Raw genomic sequence first — 15,282 nt, 5'->3', positions numbered from 1 at the left:
CAGAGAAAAAGAAATGGGGCAGGAAAATTGAGGGAGAGAGAGAGAGAACTATTACCTGCATCTGTAGTTCTGCATCTGTCTGTAACATCTTGGTCTTCGCCTGAGCATCGAAGATGAAAGGATAAGAACAAAGTGTCACAGCATCCTGCAAAAAAGGCAGGCAGATTGATTCCTATCTACAGCTTCCATAACACTTCTTTAAATAAGAGTCATGAAGAACAATTTTCTTACCTGCATGATAGATGGTCTTACTTTCTGTAAAGGAAAAACAGAAATATTAAAATCTTTTACTCTTTTGTGTCTTATCTATTTTTTTTGGACAGACTAATTCAAAGGTGACCCAAAGAAAATTCTTCTCCTCTGGGACAAACAACCCAGGTTCTTCCTCTCAAAGAAAAGCATGGGAACTTCCTTCTCAAGAAAATGCACAAGTCTAATTCAAAACTTAAACATCAAACATCACTAAGAGAACTAACTGGCACAGAAGCCTGTGTTAGCCTGCCATAGGTGAAACTTACTCTTACAAAGAAAAAGAAGAAAACTATTCCCAAGGCAGAGACCATACAAAACAACAGGAGAGACCATAAGACCACAACATGACAATATAAGACCACTCCTGCAATGCAAATTACTCCTCTCATTATCCATATCGATACATTTTTAACTATTTTTAACTATCACTGTTACATAAATTTGAGTCGGTATTTTATTGTTTTGCTCACTAAAAGTAAGCACAGAGCAGCCCTATTTAAATGATGGACAGTAGGGGACAGGGGACACAGCACACGTAACATTTAGAAAGTCCATGAAAACACACACAAAAATTCTTGCTACAGTCAGGTTTTACTCTTGCAGCATCCCTTGGTGGATGTTTTTTGGTGTTTTCTCACACCTAGGATGCTTTTCCTTGCTATAATTAATCTCCCTGGGTTCCTATACAGCACATTCCAGCTCTCAGTTTAGTTATCTCCTTTCTTACAGATGTGAAAGTGAGGCATAAAAGAGGTGAAGGGTCTTACCCAAGATCACCCAGCAGGTTACTGGAAGAGCCAGGAATAGAACCCACATCTCTTGAGTCTTGGTTCAGTCCCCTAGCCAGAACGCCACACTGCCTCCTCTTACAGAGCAACATTTTAAGATCACTGGCTACATTATTCACAATACCTGCCTAAACAGCAGAAGTAAAGGGTAAAAATTATAATTTTAGAATACAGGATATGGCTCCTGAGGTGTCGATTACATTAAAAGGATCCAGTGACTGAATTAATGCCCTTGTGCATGGATTGAATGAAATTCACATGAATAATCACAGACTGTTGCAAGCGTTAGTTAAACATTGTTAGCTCCAGCTCTTCTGATAGCCTTATTTTACATGAACTTTGTCAAGCCACCAAGTACCCAAATCTGAGAGGCTTAACATATAGACGCTCCTATACTGAATACATTACACTCTCATTAAGGGTATTAAAAATACAGATCTACAACCAGAGACACAAACATGGACAGCTATTTCATGACTATACATAAAACCTCTTACCATTCCAGCCTGATGCAAGAACCACATGAGATAATCCTCCTGAATGTCCACCAAGCTGGAAATCTCAGGGATATAAAACTTATCATATTCTACATGTTTAACCTTCTGATTTACCTAGTGAAGAAAACAGATGGTTTTTAAAATATGGATATATTCAGCATACACAGGTTTGCTCTCATAAAATTAATTATAGCAACTTGGAACAATAGGACCCAGAAAGTCTTGCAAAAACACATCATCCCTAATATTTTAGTATGAACCAAGAAGAATCAAGATAAACCTCCTTCTGACTTATTTTAGTCCCCTCTCCTTCTCAGCCGGACTACCCAGCACCAACACAGTGGGAGGGACAAGTATCAAGGGACAGGTATTTGTGATGCCACAGTGCACAGTCTGGTGGCTCAGCAGCAGCATTCCTTAGGGTAATTTCTTCCTAGTGTTTGAGACAGGACTACATCATCAAGTACCTTGAATTCAGGAAAACCACTAACATCTTCCCAATGTGGTGTCTTGGTGAACAATGACACAGCTCACAAGCCAGGTCCACAACCACTCTGCCCCTGCCAGCTGGCAAAGAGCAGAAAAGATGAATCATCTTGAGCCAACATGCACCCAGGCTTTCTTCTTACCTTGTGGAGTTTCTCCAGAAGTCTGAGAGCAGCTGTAATGTAGCTACTGAACAGGACTGGAATCAACAGTGTCTTTCTTCCACTGAGGAGGTAAACCACTGCACCTTTATAGAGGTCCACTAGCCTGAGGAAGTATCTTGGGCATACTTGAGACCACCAGTTATCTGGAAAGCAGAGGAACATCAATATAAATCCTGAATTAATGGCCAGAGTAACCCCTGAAGAAAGGATTACAGCTGAAAATAGGGGAACACATCTAAAGATTGTTTAAAAAAAAAAACCTTCCACATTTCTGTCCTAACCGTAGCAAGAGGAAAGTGAGCAAAGAGTCAGCTAGATACCAGAAATTGAAAAGGTCTTCCCTTTCCACTCTCATACAATCACCGCAGTCATTACCCAGCCCCAATCCCGATCAGTGTGAAGTTTTTCAACCTTTAATTCAAGATGCTGTCTCAAGTATCTTGTATTCAAGATACTGTGATTTTTCAGGCAAACTGTTGTCTCTCATGAGTGATAAAGCAGTTGCCTGGGCAATTCTCTGTAGTACCACACTTTTCTAGCAGGTCTCCTGGCACTTCTGCACTATAAGTCTGAATTCCCCCTCTTTATAAAGGCTGATTTCTTTCTTGCCAAGGACGGGTAACCCTTACCTCTCCCTGTGAAGGGACCCTGACTGTTAGCTGCTTTGCTAGAATCAATCCACCTGCAAAGTAGAAGCTGGAGCCTGGGAAACCATCATGTCAGCTGTTAGAAACAAACACCAATTTATCCTCTCAAGTGTCAGCACAACAATAGATTCTGGCAGACAAAAGTATGAGAATTCTTTACATTTCTGTATTCTAGCAATCACAGTGGACTACTCTGAGTAGAAGAGGAAACTTGGTTCCACAGCCTCCTTGAATAAAAAAAAAATACATCAGTAAACCTCAAAATACATTTCACTGGAGCAATGCTCCTGGAGGTCTGAATGCATTACAAAGCGTAAGATTTAGTATAAGGCAACCTTAAGAAACAGAGTAAGATAACAAGGAAAGTAATAGGTTAGGAAACATGAGTAACAATCACTAGCAGCATATGTTCTGCTTAGCTTAAAATGAGCTCATAGTAAATAATATTAACAGAAATTAAAAGGTTCAGAAGTGGGGGAAGAGCTGGGGTGTTCAGCTTGATCATGGACCAGCCAATAGGTTTTTCTGCACCTTATAAAGTTACTTTATCCTGTATATTATATCTAGTATATTCTTTTATTTACCTTATACAGAAAGGATATTCTAATGTGGACAATATCTGACTAAATTTAAGAGAATAAGATCATTTAATCTTCATGATATACAAAATCTATGTTCACAAGGAGGCATGCAAATTTATCTGGAACTGGACTCTCTGAATTAGGTAAACTAGATAATGTAAATTAGATTAACCTCCTTAGTAAGTGTTCTTTGAAATTATATTTTACTTCTAAAATTAAAAAAACTTATAAATTAACACAATTCTTAACCTGAATTTTCCTTTTTATTTTATATCTTTATTATCCACACCCCCATGAATTTTATATGTTTTATATTATTGTAACAAACTTCCAATATCTTACCCTGCATGGAACATTCTTCATTTCCTCATAGTTCATGTTTAAAATTCAAATTTTATATTCATAATTCTTTTACATGGGAACATAGGTTTTGGGGGAGGATTCCTTGAGTCCTTTTGGTTCCCAGCTGCTTTTTACAGGCAACTGCTTCGTAACAATACTATATCACAAATCATACCAAATTATCATTGCAGCCATTGTAACAGAACAGAAAAATTAAGCAAACATGACTGAAAGACCTAAAGGCAACATTTTTTGTCCCAGCTGGATACTGAAAGCAACATGCATCTTAAATGCCAGCCTCTTACCAAGAACTTTGCTGGGGTTGGTATCTAGGCGCAGAATAGCCATTGCTAGGGGAAGTGTTAATGTGATATAATACTTGGAGTCTTGGAAGGGTGGGAATTCAGGGAGAATCAGATAGATCCTCATTGCCTCTACATCTGGCGGTGAGCTGGACAGCTGAGGAATCAAAAAACTTTCAAAGCTCTTCAGTATCTATAAGAAAACAAGACGAAAGAAGGCAACTTATCCTGGGTGACAGAGCACCTACAACGTAGATGAAGTGTAAGAACTGATGAAATAGAGCTCACTCAAAACAGGTGGACTTAACAGCTTTTGCTGACGATCTCCTAAAAACACTCCATAGGACAGGACTAAACTCAGATTTTTCCAAAATGCATGAAGACTTGGATAGGTTTTTCCAGGGCTTGCCTAAGGTTAGTTAATCCTTCTCATTAAGGTCACACCCCTGTTTTAAAAGTCAAACCCAAAGTAAAAACAAGCTACAAAAACTATAGCTAAAAAATGGCATGGGGAACATACACAATTTTATCCCACAGCTCTTCACTTGTGAAGGAAATCCTCTGAGTTAGAATAAATTATACAACCATAAAGTATTCAACTCCTGACAGGCAATAAATGAGCACATAGTCATTATTTACAAGTATAACATACACAGAATTAATTTCAGCAGCCATTTCAAGTATTAAAAGCCATGAGACAAAACTTTTTAAAAACAAGTCTTAGAGACACATTCTGAGAAGGTGAAAATCAGCCTAGGTCAATGGAGAAGTATCCACTGATACCATGAAGGATCTGGCCTGCAGATTTGGGATATAATCCTTCCAAAAAAAAGCTGCTGTTACTTTTATGTTACAGAAAGACAAAGCCTTTATTTCTCCTCTGAATATCCAAAACCCCAGAAGTACAATACCTGGTCTAGGAGAATGGAGTGCTGAGAGTTCATCAGCTTCTCAAAGAGCACTCTGGTGGAGTTCAGATCAATCCCTGGGATCTTCGGACTGGTTTTAAAATGTTCATCAATTCTTTAAAAAAAAAAAAAAAACACACCAGACAGACAGTCGTAAGTTTAAGGAAGAGACACTATTACCTATGTATCAGCATGGCCTAAGAACAAGCAATGGAGAAACAACCTCTAGGGATTTCATCAGGCTAGAAACAAAGCAGAAGTTGGAATCTTCTTGCTAAAGACAAGATGGACAACTCTCCCTTCTGAACTCCTCCAGGCCTTGCTTAGGGTTGGGATTCTAGCAGAGAAACACTTTAACAAAGTCTTTGACTTCCCCAGGACTCCTTCACTGACCTAAGAGCCTGCCTAGACAGGCCAGACTGCTTAAAAACCTATAGAATATGTATATATCATATGTATCAAAATCCTCTGCATCGTCTTCATACTTTTATAGCAAAATCTGTTTAATCACACCCAGTAAGAAAGGGAAGGGTGATGCATAAGACAACACTGACTGCTATAAAAGGGGACATCAAACGAGGGTTTCAAAAGAAGACAGGAAGATATTCAGAGTAGCTTTTTAGCTATTCCACTCTCAAATTTTCTAAAACTAAACAACCACAATCAAAACACAGCATAGCTGAGAACACAGTCTTCACATGGTCTTTAGTTGTAACAAAGACGTGCTCTCCTTTCTGCTGTTCTTGAAAGGCTGTAATTTACTCAGGCTACCTGTGTAAGAGGGTAATGAAGGCAAGCCTGCAGAAGACTGTTAACAGTCTAACAGCCAGATCTAGCTACACTGAACGTCCAGTCCAGCAGGTAAGCTGCCTTGCTCAGCATCTAAAGCATGATCAGCATCTGTAGCAGAGGCTCTCAGCACCATTGTCTGCAGTAAAGTTGCACATAAAACCTTGCAGTTGCTAGTAAAAAAACCGTCATTGCTACAATTCCATTGACCTCAAGTTTTTCCCAAGTCTGCCACTGTTCATCTGAGACTGTGCTGTGTTAGACACTCTGAAGGAAAAGGTAGCTATTAAAGATGGGACGCATTTGTTAGTTTGCTGGTGTGACTATAATGACACAAGAAGCTGAACGCAGCCTGCTGTAGTAGGATGGCTATTTCAGTAACAGCACAGGCACCAGGCTGGAAATAGCTCTTCAGAGTCACACTGTGGTACAGCGCGCTTCAGGCTGTGACGTGCAGTAGTACTGCAGCGTGCCCAGTCACGCAGCCATGGAAAAGCTGTTTTTCCATCTAACCCTGTGTACCACAATGCTGTACTGCAAACAGGCCTACACGGCATTAGGATGCTGGAGGGCTATGCTAGGGTGTTTCCATCAAGTGCACTGTGACATAAGGCTTCACATATAAAGGTACATGGTTAAATACAGCCTCACTTCAGTGTATGGTGGCTTCAAATTTTATCATTCATTTGGTCAAAGATTTCCGGCACTAGCCAGGACATCACTAAAGGGGAAAGAGAACTGCATTGGAGTGATGAAGTCATAAACTCCACTCATTTCCACATTTAAAGGAGATGTTGGGACTATTTACAGTGACTCCACAGCTTGGATACCTCAACAAGTGTTTTAAACCAACATGACAACTCTCCTGATGCAGTAACACACTGCCTTGTCACAATACTAGAGAAGAAACCATTGGACAAGCGGAAAAACGCAAGAATAATGAGTAAATAGCTTCTTTTTCAAGGTGCTCTTGGAAAATATTACTCAACAATTACTCAGAGTAACTAAGTTGTTCTTCACCTACTTACAGGTCATTTACTCATCACATCATCATAAAAAATTTCTCCTCCTCCTCATCTTATGCTGTTACCTCCCCAACATTTACAGGCACAGCCAACACAATCCTTCCCAACCCACAGCCTTTGACTCAGCTACACATATTGCAACCTTGTCACCACCTATTGTTGGTTACACCCATGTGAAATTCCTGTAAGTAGGAGCACACAACTTTCCACAACTGATGTCACCTAAAAGGAAAGTGCTTCCATGCTGCCCCCAATGTATTTCTCAAGAGCAGCCTGTGTTGAAGCATACCTCCTCACACACCAGCCCCCACCAGCTAGCTCAACTGGGTAAGAGACTATTCAGATACCTGGCATCACTCATTTCCCTTAATGTTGTATCCCCATCCCTCTCTTTTAAAGATGTTGATATTCATTTCATAAGAAAAAATAACAGTTGTGAGAACTCCAAGGAATCTGTGCCACTTAACAGTACACTCACCATGCACTTTCTTAGACCATTTGCCTTCCTTACCCAGCTCTAACCACCCACCTCTTTAGGGGACACTTTCTGCCCCCGTCTGTCTGATCAGAAAAATCAAATCCCACTGCAGCAGTGAGTGAAGTAAAGGGATTCCAGTCTGCCTCAAGGGAAAGCCACACTTCTGTAAGTTTGCCACTTACTTCTTCTCCAAGAAACTTCCATTCCAGCAGGCAGCTGAGGACAGTATCTGAACGACATTACTGTTTGCAGCAGAAAGACAAAAGAAAACAGAGACAGAGGTTATGAATAGATGTCCCAGCAAATCTCTTCCGCTCACTTCCCTTCCTTCTACGAGAAACAATGGCAGCATCACCCCTTCAGAGGCACAGAGGTAAGCAGTTCATTCAGAATCATGTAACATCCCTCTCTTGACAGGAGGGATGTTAGCAGTGCCCCCTTTCCACCTATTCTGCCCTCCTCATGGCAGGCACACAGGGGAAGGACTTTAATCGGTCTGTTCACAAGTTCTTGCTGCTTTTCATGAACCCTAAGCACACAATGAAGGACAAATTTAAAATCCATTTCCCACCCACCATTTGCAATGTTCTGAGGCAGCCTCAAATTCCTCCTTTTGCTCAGAAGCTCTAACCTGGCAGCCTTGTGACTGGCAACTGTCCTCCCCTTGGAAATGATCAAGAACCACACTTGAAAAGGCTGCTAAATTTCAAGTGAAAGCATGGCACGGAAGCCAAAAAAATTATTTAAATTAAACTTTCAACAAAAGGCTTGTCCAGTGCCACAATACCTACTTGACAGAATTAGAACTGTTCTTTTCTAAAAGCTTTTGCCTCCAGACATCTATAGTTTCATCATTTATTAAACAGGTGTAACGTGTTTCATTTATGGTCCGGAAATCATCAGCAGGCAAGGAATTCTGTGAGAAGATACAGATTTCAGCAAAGACAAGGCTTGTAAAACAATTCCTTCTTATCCATAATCTCTGTTTTCTATATATAACTGATAGCTTCCTTCGTGTGGTCTCTCAACAGGTTTTGTTAGGAAGCTGTAGCTTACTAAGAAGTCCAAAAGGAAAGGCATGGAAAGGTATGGAAAAAACCATCATCATCAAATACATTTTAAAAAGAGGGAAAGAAAAAAAACAAAATATCATTTCCTGAAATGTACCAAAGCCCTCTTAAATACCACCAATATAACTACAGGCTTAGTACCTTTATTCTAGACCTACTTCCATGCCTCAAAAGTGTATGCCGAACACTTCTTGAAATAAGATGACACAAGCAGAAAAAACAATTCAGCATTCAGCCCTCCATCCAGCATATCTTGAAACACCCCAGTGTACATGGTCCACAGCCCTACACTCTAATCACACGGACCCCGGTGTCTCAGGGGGAAAGCAACCCCTTGCTTCCAATCTGCAAAGGACACTTGACTCCCCTCCCTGCTGATCAAACTGAAATCAGTGTCTTTGCAGTGGCTCTTTGATGTGCCTCCAAAGGAAGGCAACTTTCAGCCACTCTTAAAAAGATGTAAATCCCTGCAACAACTGTCATCATTGGTAAGGTTTGTAAGGCAGAATGGACTCCAAAGCAACACTTCATTTTCAGGAGATATTACTAAAACCAAAAGATGCATTGTGAAGTCTGGGACAGGGGAGCAGACCTGAGAGGGTACTTCATTTGTTTTACCTCATATTTGGAGCAAAGCACAAATGTTTGGTCTCCTCCAGAGAAGATATGTTTAACAATGTGATATTTACAGGCATCTGTTGAAGAAAGAGACACAGTTGTGTTAGAGGTTGATGAATGCAAATTCCTACTGTGCCTTTTCTCCCACACTTGCACTGCCAGTGTCTGAGCCTTTACACTACAAGGAGCACCTGTGTCCCTTGAACACCAGGCTGAAATCAGTTGGAACTTAAGTACTGTAGCACTTTCTTGAGAGATACACAGGGCCTGGCAGGAGGGAAAAGTTGTAATTTTTAAACTGCAATGGGGGTTTTAAAGAGAAACCAAAACCCTCGGAGATCAGTATTAGTACAATTTCGTGAAGTCTCAAGACCACCAAATGTTGAGCTCTGCCATGAAAAGAGAAAGGGAAAGGGCACACATTAACAGAGAGAGCAAGAGGTCACCCTGTAATTTTCACAATGCATTTCGGACAGGAGGACGGGTTTCTTTTGCTATTTCAAGAACTTTCACAGAACAATGTCAAGGTGTCTTTAGACAGCCATGGATGAAATGAAATTATTTATGTCCATTTGTGACTCCACATTGCACACAGTACGTACCAGGTTTCCCTGAGAGTTGCCCATTGTGAGCTGCCCAGTGACCCTTGACGGGAGAGGGACACTTAACATTGCAAGTGTGCCCTGTTCCCAGCTGGCCTCGTGTTCCACAGCCAAATGCATAGATCATTCCTGAAGAAGGCACAAAGGCTAAAGTGTGATGTCTGTAACAGAGATGGGCACACAGTTTGGGCCTTGTTTAACAATAAAAAGAAAAAAACCCTAAACACCACTTAAAATGTATTCTCAGTTCCCCTAGGCCAGAAGCTGGTGCAAAGCAGCATCTTTACACTAACACCAATGCTCAGGTTTTGCCACCTGATGGCACCAGTTTATGGGATGGCACTCTTTAGGTGGAAGTGACAAAGAGCAGCTTGTGCCAGCATATGGCTGGTACCTCACAGACAGAATTAGCTTAGTCATTTGCTAAGCCTGTACATATCAAAAGGCAACAGCACAGCACCAGTGTTACTAACTCTCTTTTCATGAAAGAGGCTGGAAACTTGTGACCAAAGGGGATGCTGCTCTAAAGTCTTGCTGAATTATTAAGACGGAAAGGTGTCTTTTACCAGGTTACAGCACAGGGCACAACCCCAATTAAAAACCTACCTTCTTTAGAGAGCCTCAAAATTCTCATGGGAAGTAAAATTTAAATTAACTTAGTTTTAACACGTAGGATGCAGAAGCAAGACTAATCCCCCTGTTTATAAGACTTGGTGTCAGCATTAACCCCCACCAAAGAAAATTTCTGACTGCACACAGGACTCACCTGCCACAAGCAATCTGGGATACTTCACTGCCCATTAGCTCAAGAACTCTTCGGGGGTTCACTTCATCATTCATGGAGTCATGTCCCAGTTGCCCGCAGGAACCTGCACCGAACGTGAACACCCCTCCACTCTGTTAGCAAATCAAACAGCATATTCTCCATTTAGGGACCCATAACCCAGCAGTATCTCTCTGACTCCAGTTTCAGTACAAGTCCAAGCTCAGGCAGAGATTGCTGGGGATTTCCAAAGGATTCAGAAAAGAAACTTGGGTTCTGCTAATGCAGCTTCCAAACAGTTACCTTGCCACCCATCAGAGACTAACAGAATTATCTTTAGGTATGTCTACATTAGACAAGCACTTCCCCCCACCATCACCAGATGAGTCTGAAATCCCAGCAGGTTCAAACATGGCTGAATAGCGACTATTTCCACGATATTTTACACCCATTTCTGTCAGCTGATGATCAAAAAGACTGTGACCTTTTTCTTTGAACAAGAGCTTCTACAGAACTAATCTTCTATAATAGTGTTTTTTCCACAGGAATCCCAAAGCCAGCTGTTTAATTCATTTTACAGTGGAAAACACTGAGGCACCAAAAAAAAGGAAGCAACACCTAGGAAGTGGCAGAGGCAAGGTAAGAACTGAGCAGTGATCTTTCAAATCCTAGAGTAGTCCTCTGTTCACTAAACTACACACCTTTTATTCTGATGCACAGAATCACTCTCTTTTTAACTTCCAACAAAACTCTACATTCACCCCTTTAGATATATATTTGTTAATTTTTTTTGCTCACAGCTAATTCCTTTGAGCAATTCACCTGAGTTTTACTATTCATTGTCATGGATTACTAACACCTTCATCTTCCAAAACAGCAATGGATCATCTTGGCAATGAATCTCAGAATAAACTACACTAAGACCATATTTTCCATTTAGTTTCTTTTACTGAAGTCAGATGGAATATGGTACATCAATCTGTTCTTTTCTACTATTACCCATGAAACTATGTGAAACCATCAGGCAGGTGAGACAGCAGCCAGGATTCCCAGGTTAGCATCTTTACCTTTGTCAGAACTGCTGTGTGTTCCTCTCCACAGCTGATGTAAACTACCTTCTGAGACCGCAACAACTTCACATGACAAGGGGATTCTCGGTCTGCATTGAAGAAAAAAAAAATACAGGAGCTGTTTCATAAACACAAACCTGAATGTCTGAGAAAACCACTGGCAGTCTGATTTTCAGATATGGTCTACATGAACAATGGAAGCTTTAACAACTGGGGGGAAAAAAAGATGTTCTTGAGTATTTCACTGCTGCTTTCCCCCTCCAACTCTTAAAAAATTTGTCCTGGCTCAAAGAAAACTGTCCAGAGCAAGAATGCAAATACTGAGAGCCTTGTATAAACTCAACATGTACTTGCAGTTTGGGAGTTTATGATGAGCGCAGCCTAGCTACGCCCACCTTCAGCCTCACGCGCCATTCCAGACTCCTCACTGACGACTGCAAGCATTTGTTTCCAAACCCTTGCTTAGACCTTTTCCATACAGAACAATCCTGACACACGGAAGACACTAGCATACACAAGGTGAATCCCAAGGTGTATTTAAATGTCTAGTCTTCCTTCTGTTGTCATCCTTTAAGAAGATCCTCCTACTTGCAAAGGCTAATCACTGCCAACCGTTAAAAGATGCTTTTCTCCTTCACTCTGAGATTCTAATCATTAGAAATGAGTCTCCCAAGGATAAATCACTAAGCAAGGTTATATGTTTTACTAATATAAAGATAAAATAAAAGCTAAGCATTTCAAGAAGCAGTAGGTACCCCAAAACAGTTAGATATTAAGGGGAGCAGCTACTTACTTCATACAACAAAAAATCAGGTTCCTACCTATAGAACTTGTCCATATTCTAAGACTCACCCAAGGATTTGACCAGTGATTTTTTCTGGGTAGTGAAAGGAAAATGGTCACATTTTCATGGATTCAGAAATGAGAGCAGGTTTTTCATTTACTTTGTTCTGTATTTTAGCACACTCGATCTTTATTTTGACAGGAATGACACTTATCTCTACAGCGTGATTGTTTAAATAACAGTGCTGCTGAATACTCATGATTGTAGACTTCCCTGTTCATCTTCACTAAGTATAATTCACACTGTCTTACCATGATTCACTTACCATAAATATCATTAATTTAGTACAGTGCCATGTATTGAGGGGTAAGCAGAGTATGATCCCTGGCCAACACAGCCCCACAAGCAGATGTCCCTTACATGTTCATTTAAGAGTAGCCTGATGTCAAAGCAAGCCTCTCATATAAACCGCAGCTTTGTTGAAATTAGAAGCATTTATCTGCCAGTCTACATGGAAACAACATGGCTGCTCTTATACTAGATCAGTTCTCGCTTATATGCGGCCCAAGAGAATAGACCTGGAGCATTTTTGCAAGAACACAAGATATGTTACAAGTCTTACAATTGTGTTTCATATTTCTAAAAGTGTAAAGCAAGATGAAATGATGCATACAACACATGAGCCTCCTTTGCCAAACTACAGGTTGGTTTTGAGTAATTTGTCAAAAGGCTTCATTCCATTATAGGTACACAAAATGTGAGGTAATGCTTTTGTCTTGCAACATACAGTGTTTATATGCTACTACATGATGCAACCTAGCATTTACAAATATATACACCTCAAGTACTCACCCATGCAAAATAAATTATCTGTGCATGCTAGGTATCACATCCACACTCAATAACTTGCCTAGACATTTAAAGCTACTCAGCAACTATGCAGAAAACAATAAAGAGGTTGATTTGAAGCTCCAAAGAAATCTTTCACTCACTCGCTTTTACAAAAAGTTAAGAATGTGTCAACAAACAGAAGAGGTCTGGGCTTTTCAGACTAGTGGTAATGTCACATCCACTCTTCAGCCTCATTTATAAACCTGTGTTCAAGTCTGTTGATGGCTAGGCTTCACTGAACATGGCCACCTGAAAAAAAACTACCATTGACCCTGCATGTCTGGAAAATTGTGCAACAAATAAACTAGACATCATTTTACAGCACTGAGATACTCTGTGCTGCCATCATTTTGTAGCATACAGATGCTCACCAGTCAAAAAACACGTTGGCAAACAAGGTGATGGGTTCAGCCTGCTGTTCTGCAGGGAAAGCCTTTGTTCCACACCAACTTCAAACAAAATATGAACAAAGCATTTTTGAGAAGAGGAAGAAAGAATATGAGCACTTCCATTGATACCTGCATGTTGACCCTCACATTTGAAAGATCTTTCTTTTTGACATTCCTCATTTCCACTAACATCCACAAGAGGAAAAAAAAAGTGTTTCTGTCCCTACTAAGTATGAAAAGCCTGTAGACTCCATCAGACCCTGTTCCTCCACCCTCTCCTCCCAAGAGGAGTTGCTGAGGATTATATAGCCGCGCAGTAAAAATATACTGTCAATGCAAAGAGAGACACTAGGACAAAAAAGTCCATCCTTCTTTAACCTAGGAGCATAATTTTAATACCTCGTTCATCACTTAGTCCCAGCTGTCCTGAGCTATTCTTCCCCCAGCCAAACACAGCTCCTGAGAGAGAGAGGGCAAAACTGTGGGCTCCACCTGCAGCAACCTGAGCCAAAGGGATCCCATCAAGAGACTTGACACGTTGTGGACTGGCTTGGGAGGGACATTCTTTGCCTAAGCCCAGCTGACCATAGCTGTTCTGTCCCCATGTGAAGAACTGGCCATCTGAAACAAGGAAAGAAAGAGAATGGTGAGTAAAAGCTGGTCAATAGAAAAGCAAGTTTCTCAAAATGAACAAGAACCAGTACTGGAGGCTTTGCTTCCACCCAAGCCTCATGATGGAAAAATCAAGCAAGACATTCTTTGCTAAAATAAAAGCACAGTCTGAAGCCACCAGGAAAATAAACAGACATGCAACTAAGTGCAAAATACAACATCAGACTGCTGTAACTTAAACAGAATAACGAAGAACAGTCCTCATGTTGCATACAGAAGAGTAATAGCCAAGGATAACTTCAACACAAATAAATTAAACACATTTTTTTACAGCAAGATGGAAAGCTTTTAAGTGTTCCTGCCATCATTTGCCAGTGAGACAGTGGGTGGCCTGTGTGTAATGTTTTCTTTCCTGACAGTATTCGCAAAGCTCTTCTTCAATATTCATGGTACCTGATCCATTTTATAGACTTTCATTTGGTCTGAAAGCAGTTGAGACAGGGATGTCCTTGGTTTATTATGTAGAAATACACAATCTTGGACACTGTGCAAAATAACAGCACAAATCCTGGTAATAAATAACGAATGTTAGAGTACCTGCTGCCAAAGCCAGGCAATGCCAATTTCCACAGGAAACCTGCAGTATCGTCTGTTGGTTCAACTTCTTAATCAACCTAAAGACGACAACACTATTTTAGAATAAGTGTCCACAAATACAGTATCACCTTAGGCCAAAATTATGATTTCCATTCAGATATTTGTTCTACATATACACATAGCCTATGGTTTTGAGACTGAGGAAAAGTCTTGAAAGTGATACAGATCTATACATAATAGATACAAATCTGTGGAGACCTTTTGACACTTGACTACTAACTCCAGCTATGTTTCCTGCTATAACACTGAATCCAGCCATCTGGAAATGTGAAGATAGCTGGTTCTTGGCACCTCTCTCACTATTCTCTTTCAGGCATCAACATTTTTCATGCTGTCAGGAGCTTAGCAGTTCCTATGAGTTACAACACCAAAACCTCTTCAGTGCTTTGTACTGAGAATAGCATGTCAAAGGTTCAAGTTATTTCACAAAAATGTTATTTTTAAAATGGCGCTATCACATTGACATGTAAGTCAGTCTATCTCTCTGTTATATCGGAGCCACCTGCAAGTTAAGGACTATCTTCCCACAGAGCCCTTCACCTCAAACATTAATGTTTTATGACTGAA

General features: G+C 40.5%; 1 protein-coding gene across 7 annotated transcripts in view; it reads right to left on the bottom strand.

Moving 5' to 3' along the window:
* LOC141942781 (putative E3 ubiquitin-protein ligase HERC3) overlaps positions 1-15,282 on the bottom strand; it is a 54,663-nt gene that overhangs the window by 16,635 nt on the left and 22,746 nt on the right. For 4 of the 7 annotated variants that reach the window (XM_074866725.1, XM_074866726.1, XM_074866723.1 and 1 more), the window contains exons 4-17: positions 14,656-14,732; positions 13,846-14,067; positions 11,380-11,471; positions 10,316-10,446; positions 9,550-9,710; positions 8,948-9,024; positions 8,051-8,175; positions 7,442-7,501; positions 4,971-5,082; positions 4,063-4,252; positions 2,167-2,330; positions 1,538-1,651; positions 232-255; positions 56-145 (exon numbers count right to left, since the gene is read on the bottom strand). In XM_074866725.1, the coding sequence (XP_074722826.1) occupies positions 56-145; positions 232-255; positions 1,538-1,651; positions 2,167-2,330; positions 4,063-4,252; positions 4,971-5,082; positions 7,442-7,501; positions 8,051-8,175; positions 8,948-9,024; positions 9,550-9,710; positions 10,316-10,446; positions 11,380-11,471; positions 13,846-14,067; positions 14,656-14,732 (1,639 nt within the window). Of the gene's footprint in view, positions 1-55; positions 146-231; positions 256-1,019; positions 1,169-1,537; positions 1,652-2,166; positions 2,331-2,816; positions 2,911-4,062; positions 4,253-4,970; positions 5,083-7,441; positions 7,502-8,050; positions 8,176-8,947; positions 9,025-9,549; positions 9,711-10,315; positions 10,447-11,379; positions 11,472-13,845; positions 14,068-14,655; positions 14,733-15,282 lie in introns of those variants that run through there. The other 3 variants (XM_074866727.1, XM_074866728.1, XR_012628744.1) reach the window with 3 other exon arrangements.

The sequence above is a fragment of the Strix uralensis genome, chromosome 4 (assembly GCF_047716275.1).
Source record: "Strix uralensis isolate ZFMK-TIS-50842 chromosome 4, bStrUra1, whole genome shotgun sequence".
Taxonomy (NCBI): Eukaryota; Metazoa; Chordata; class Aves; order Strigiformes; family Strigidae; genus Strix; species Strix uralensis.
The sequence above is the reverse complement of the archived record's forward strand: the minus strand, read 5'-3'. Positions and strand labels throughout refer to the sequence as shown.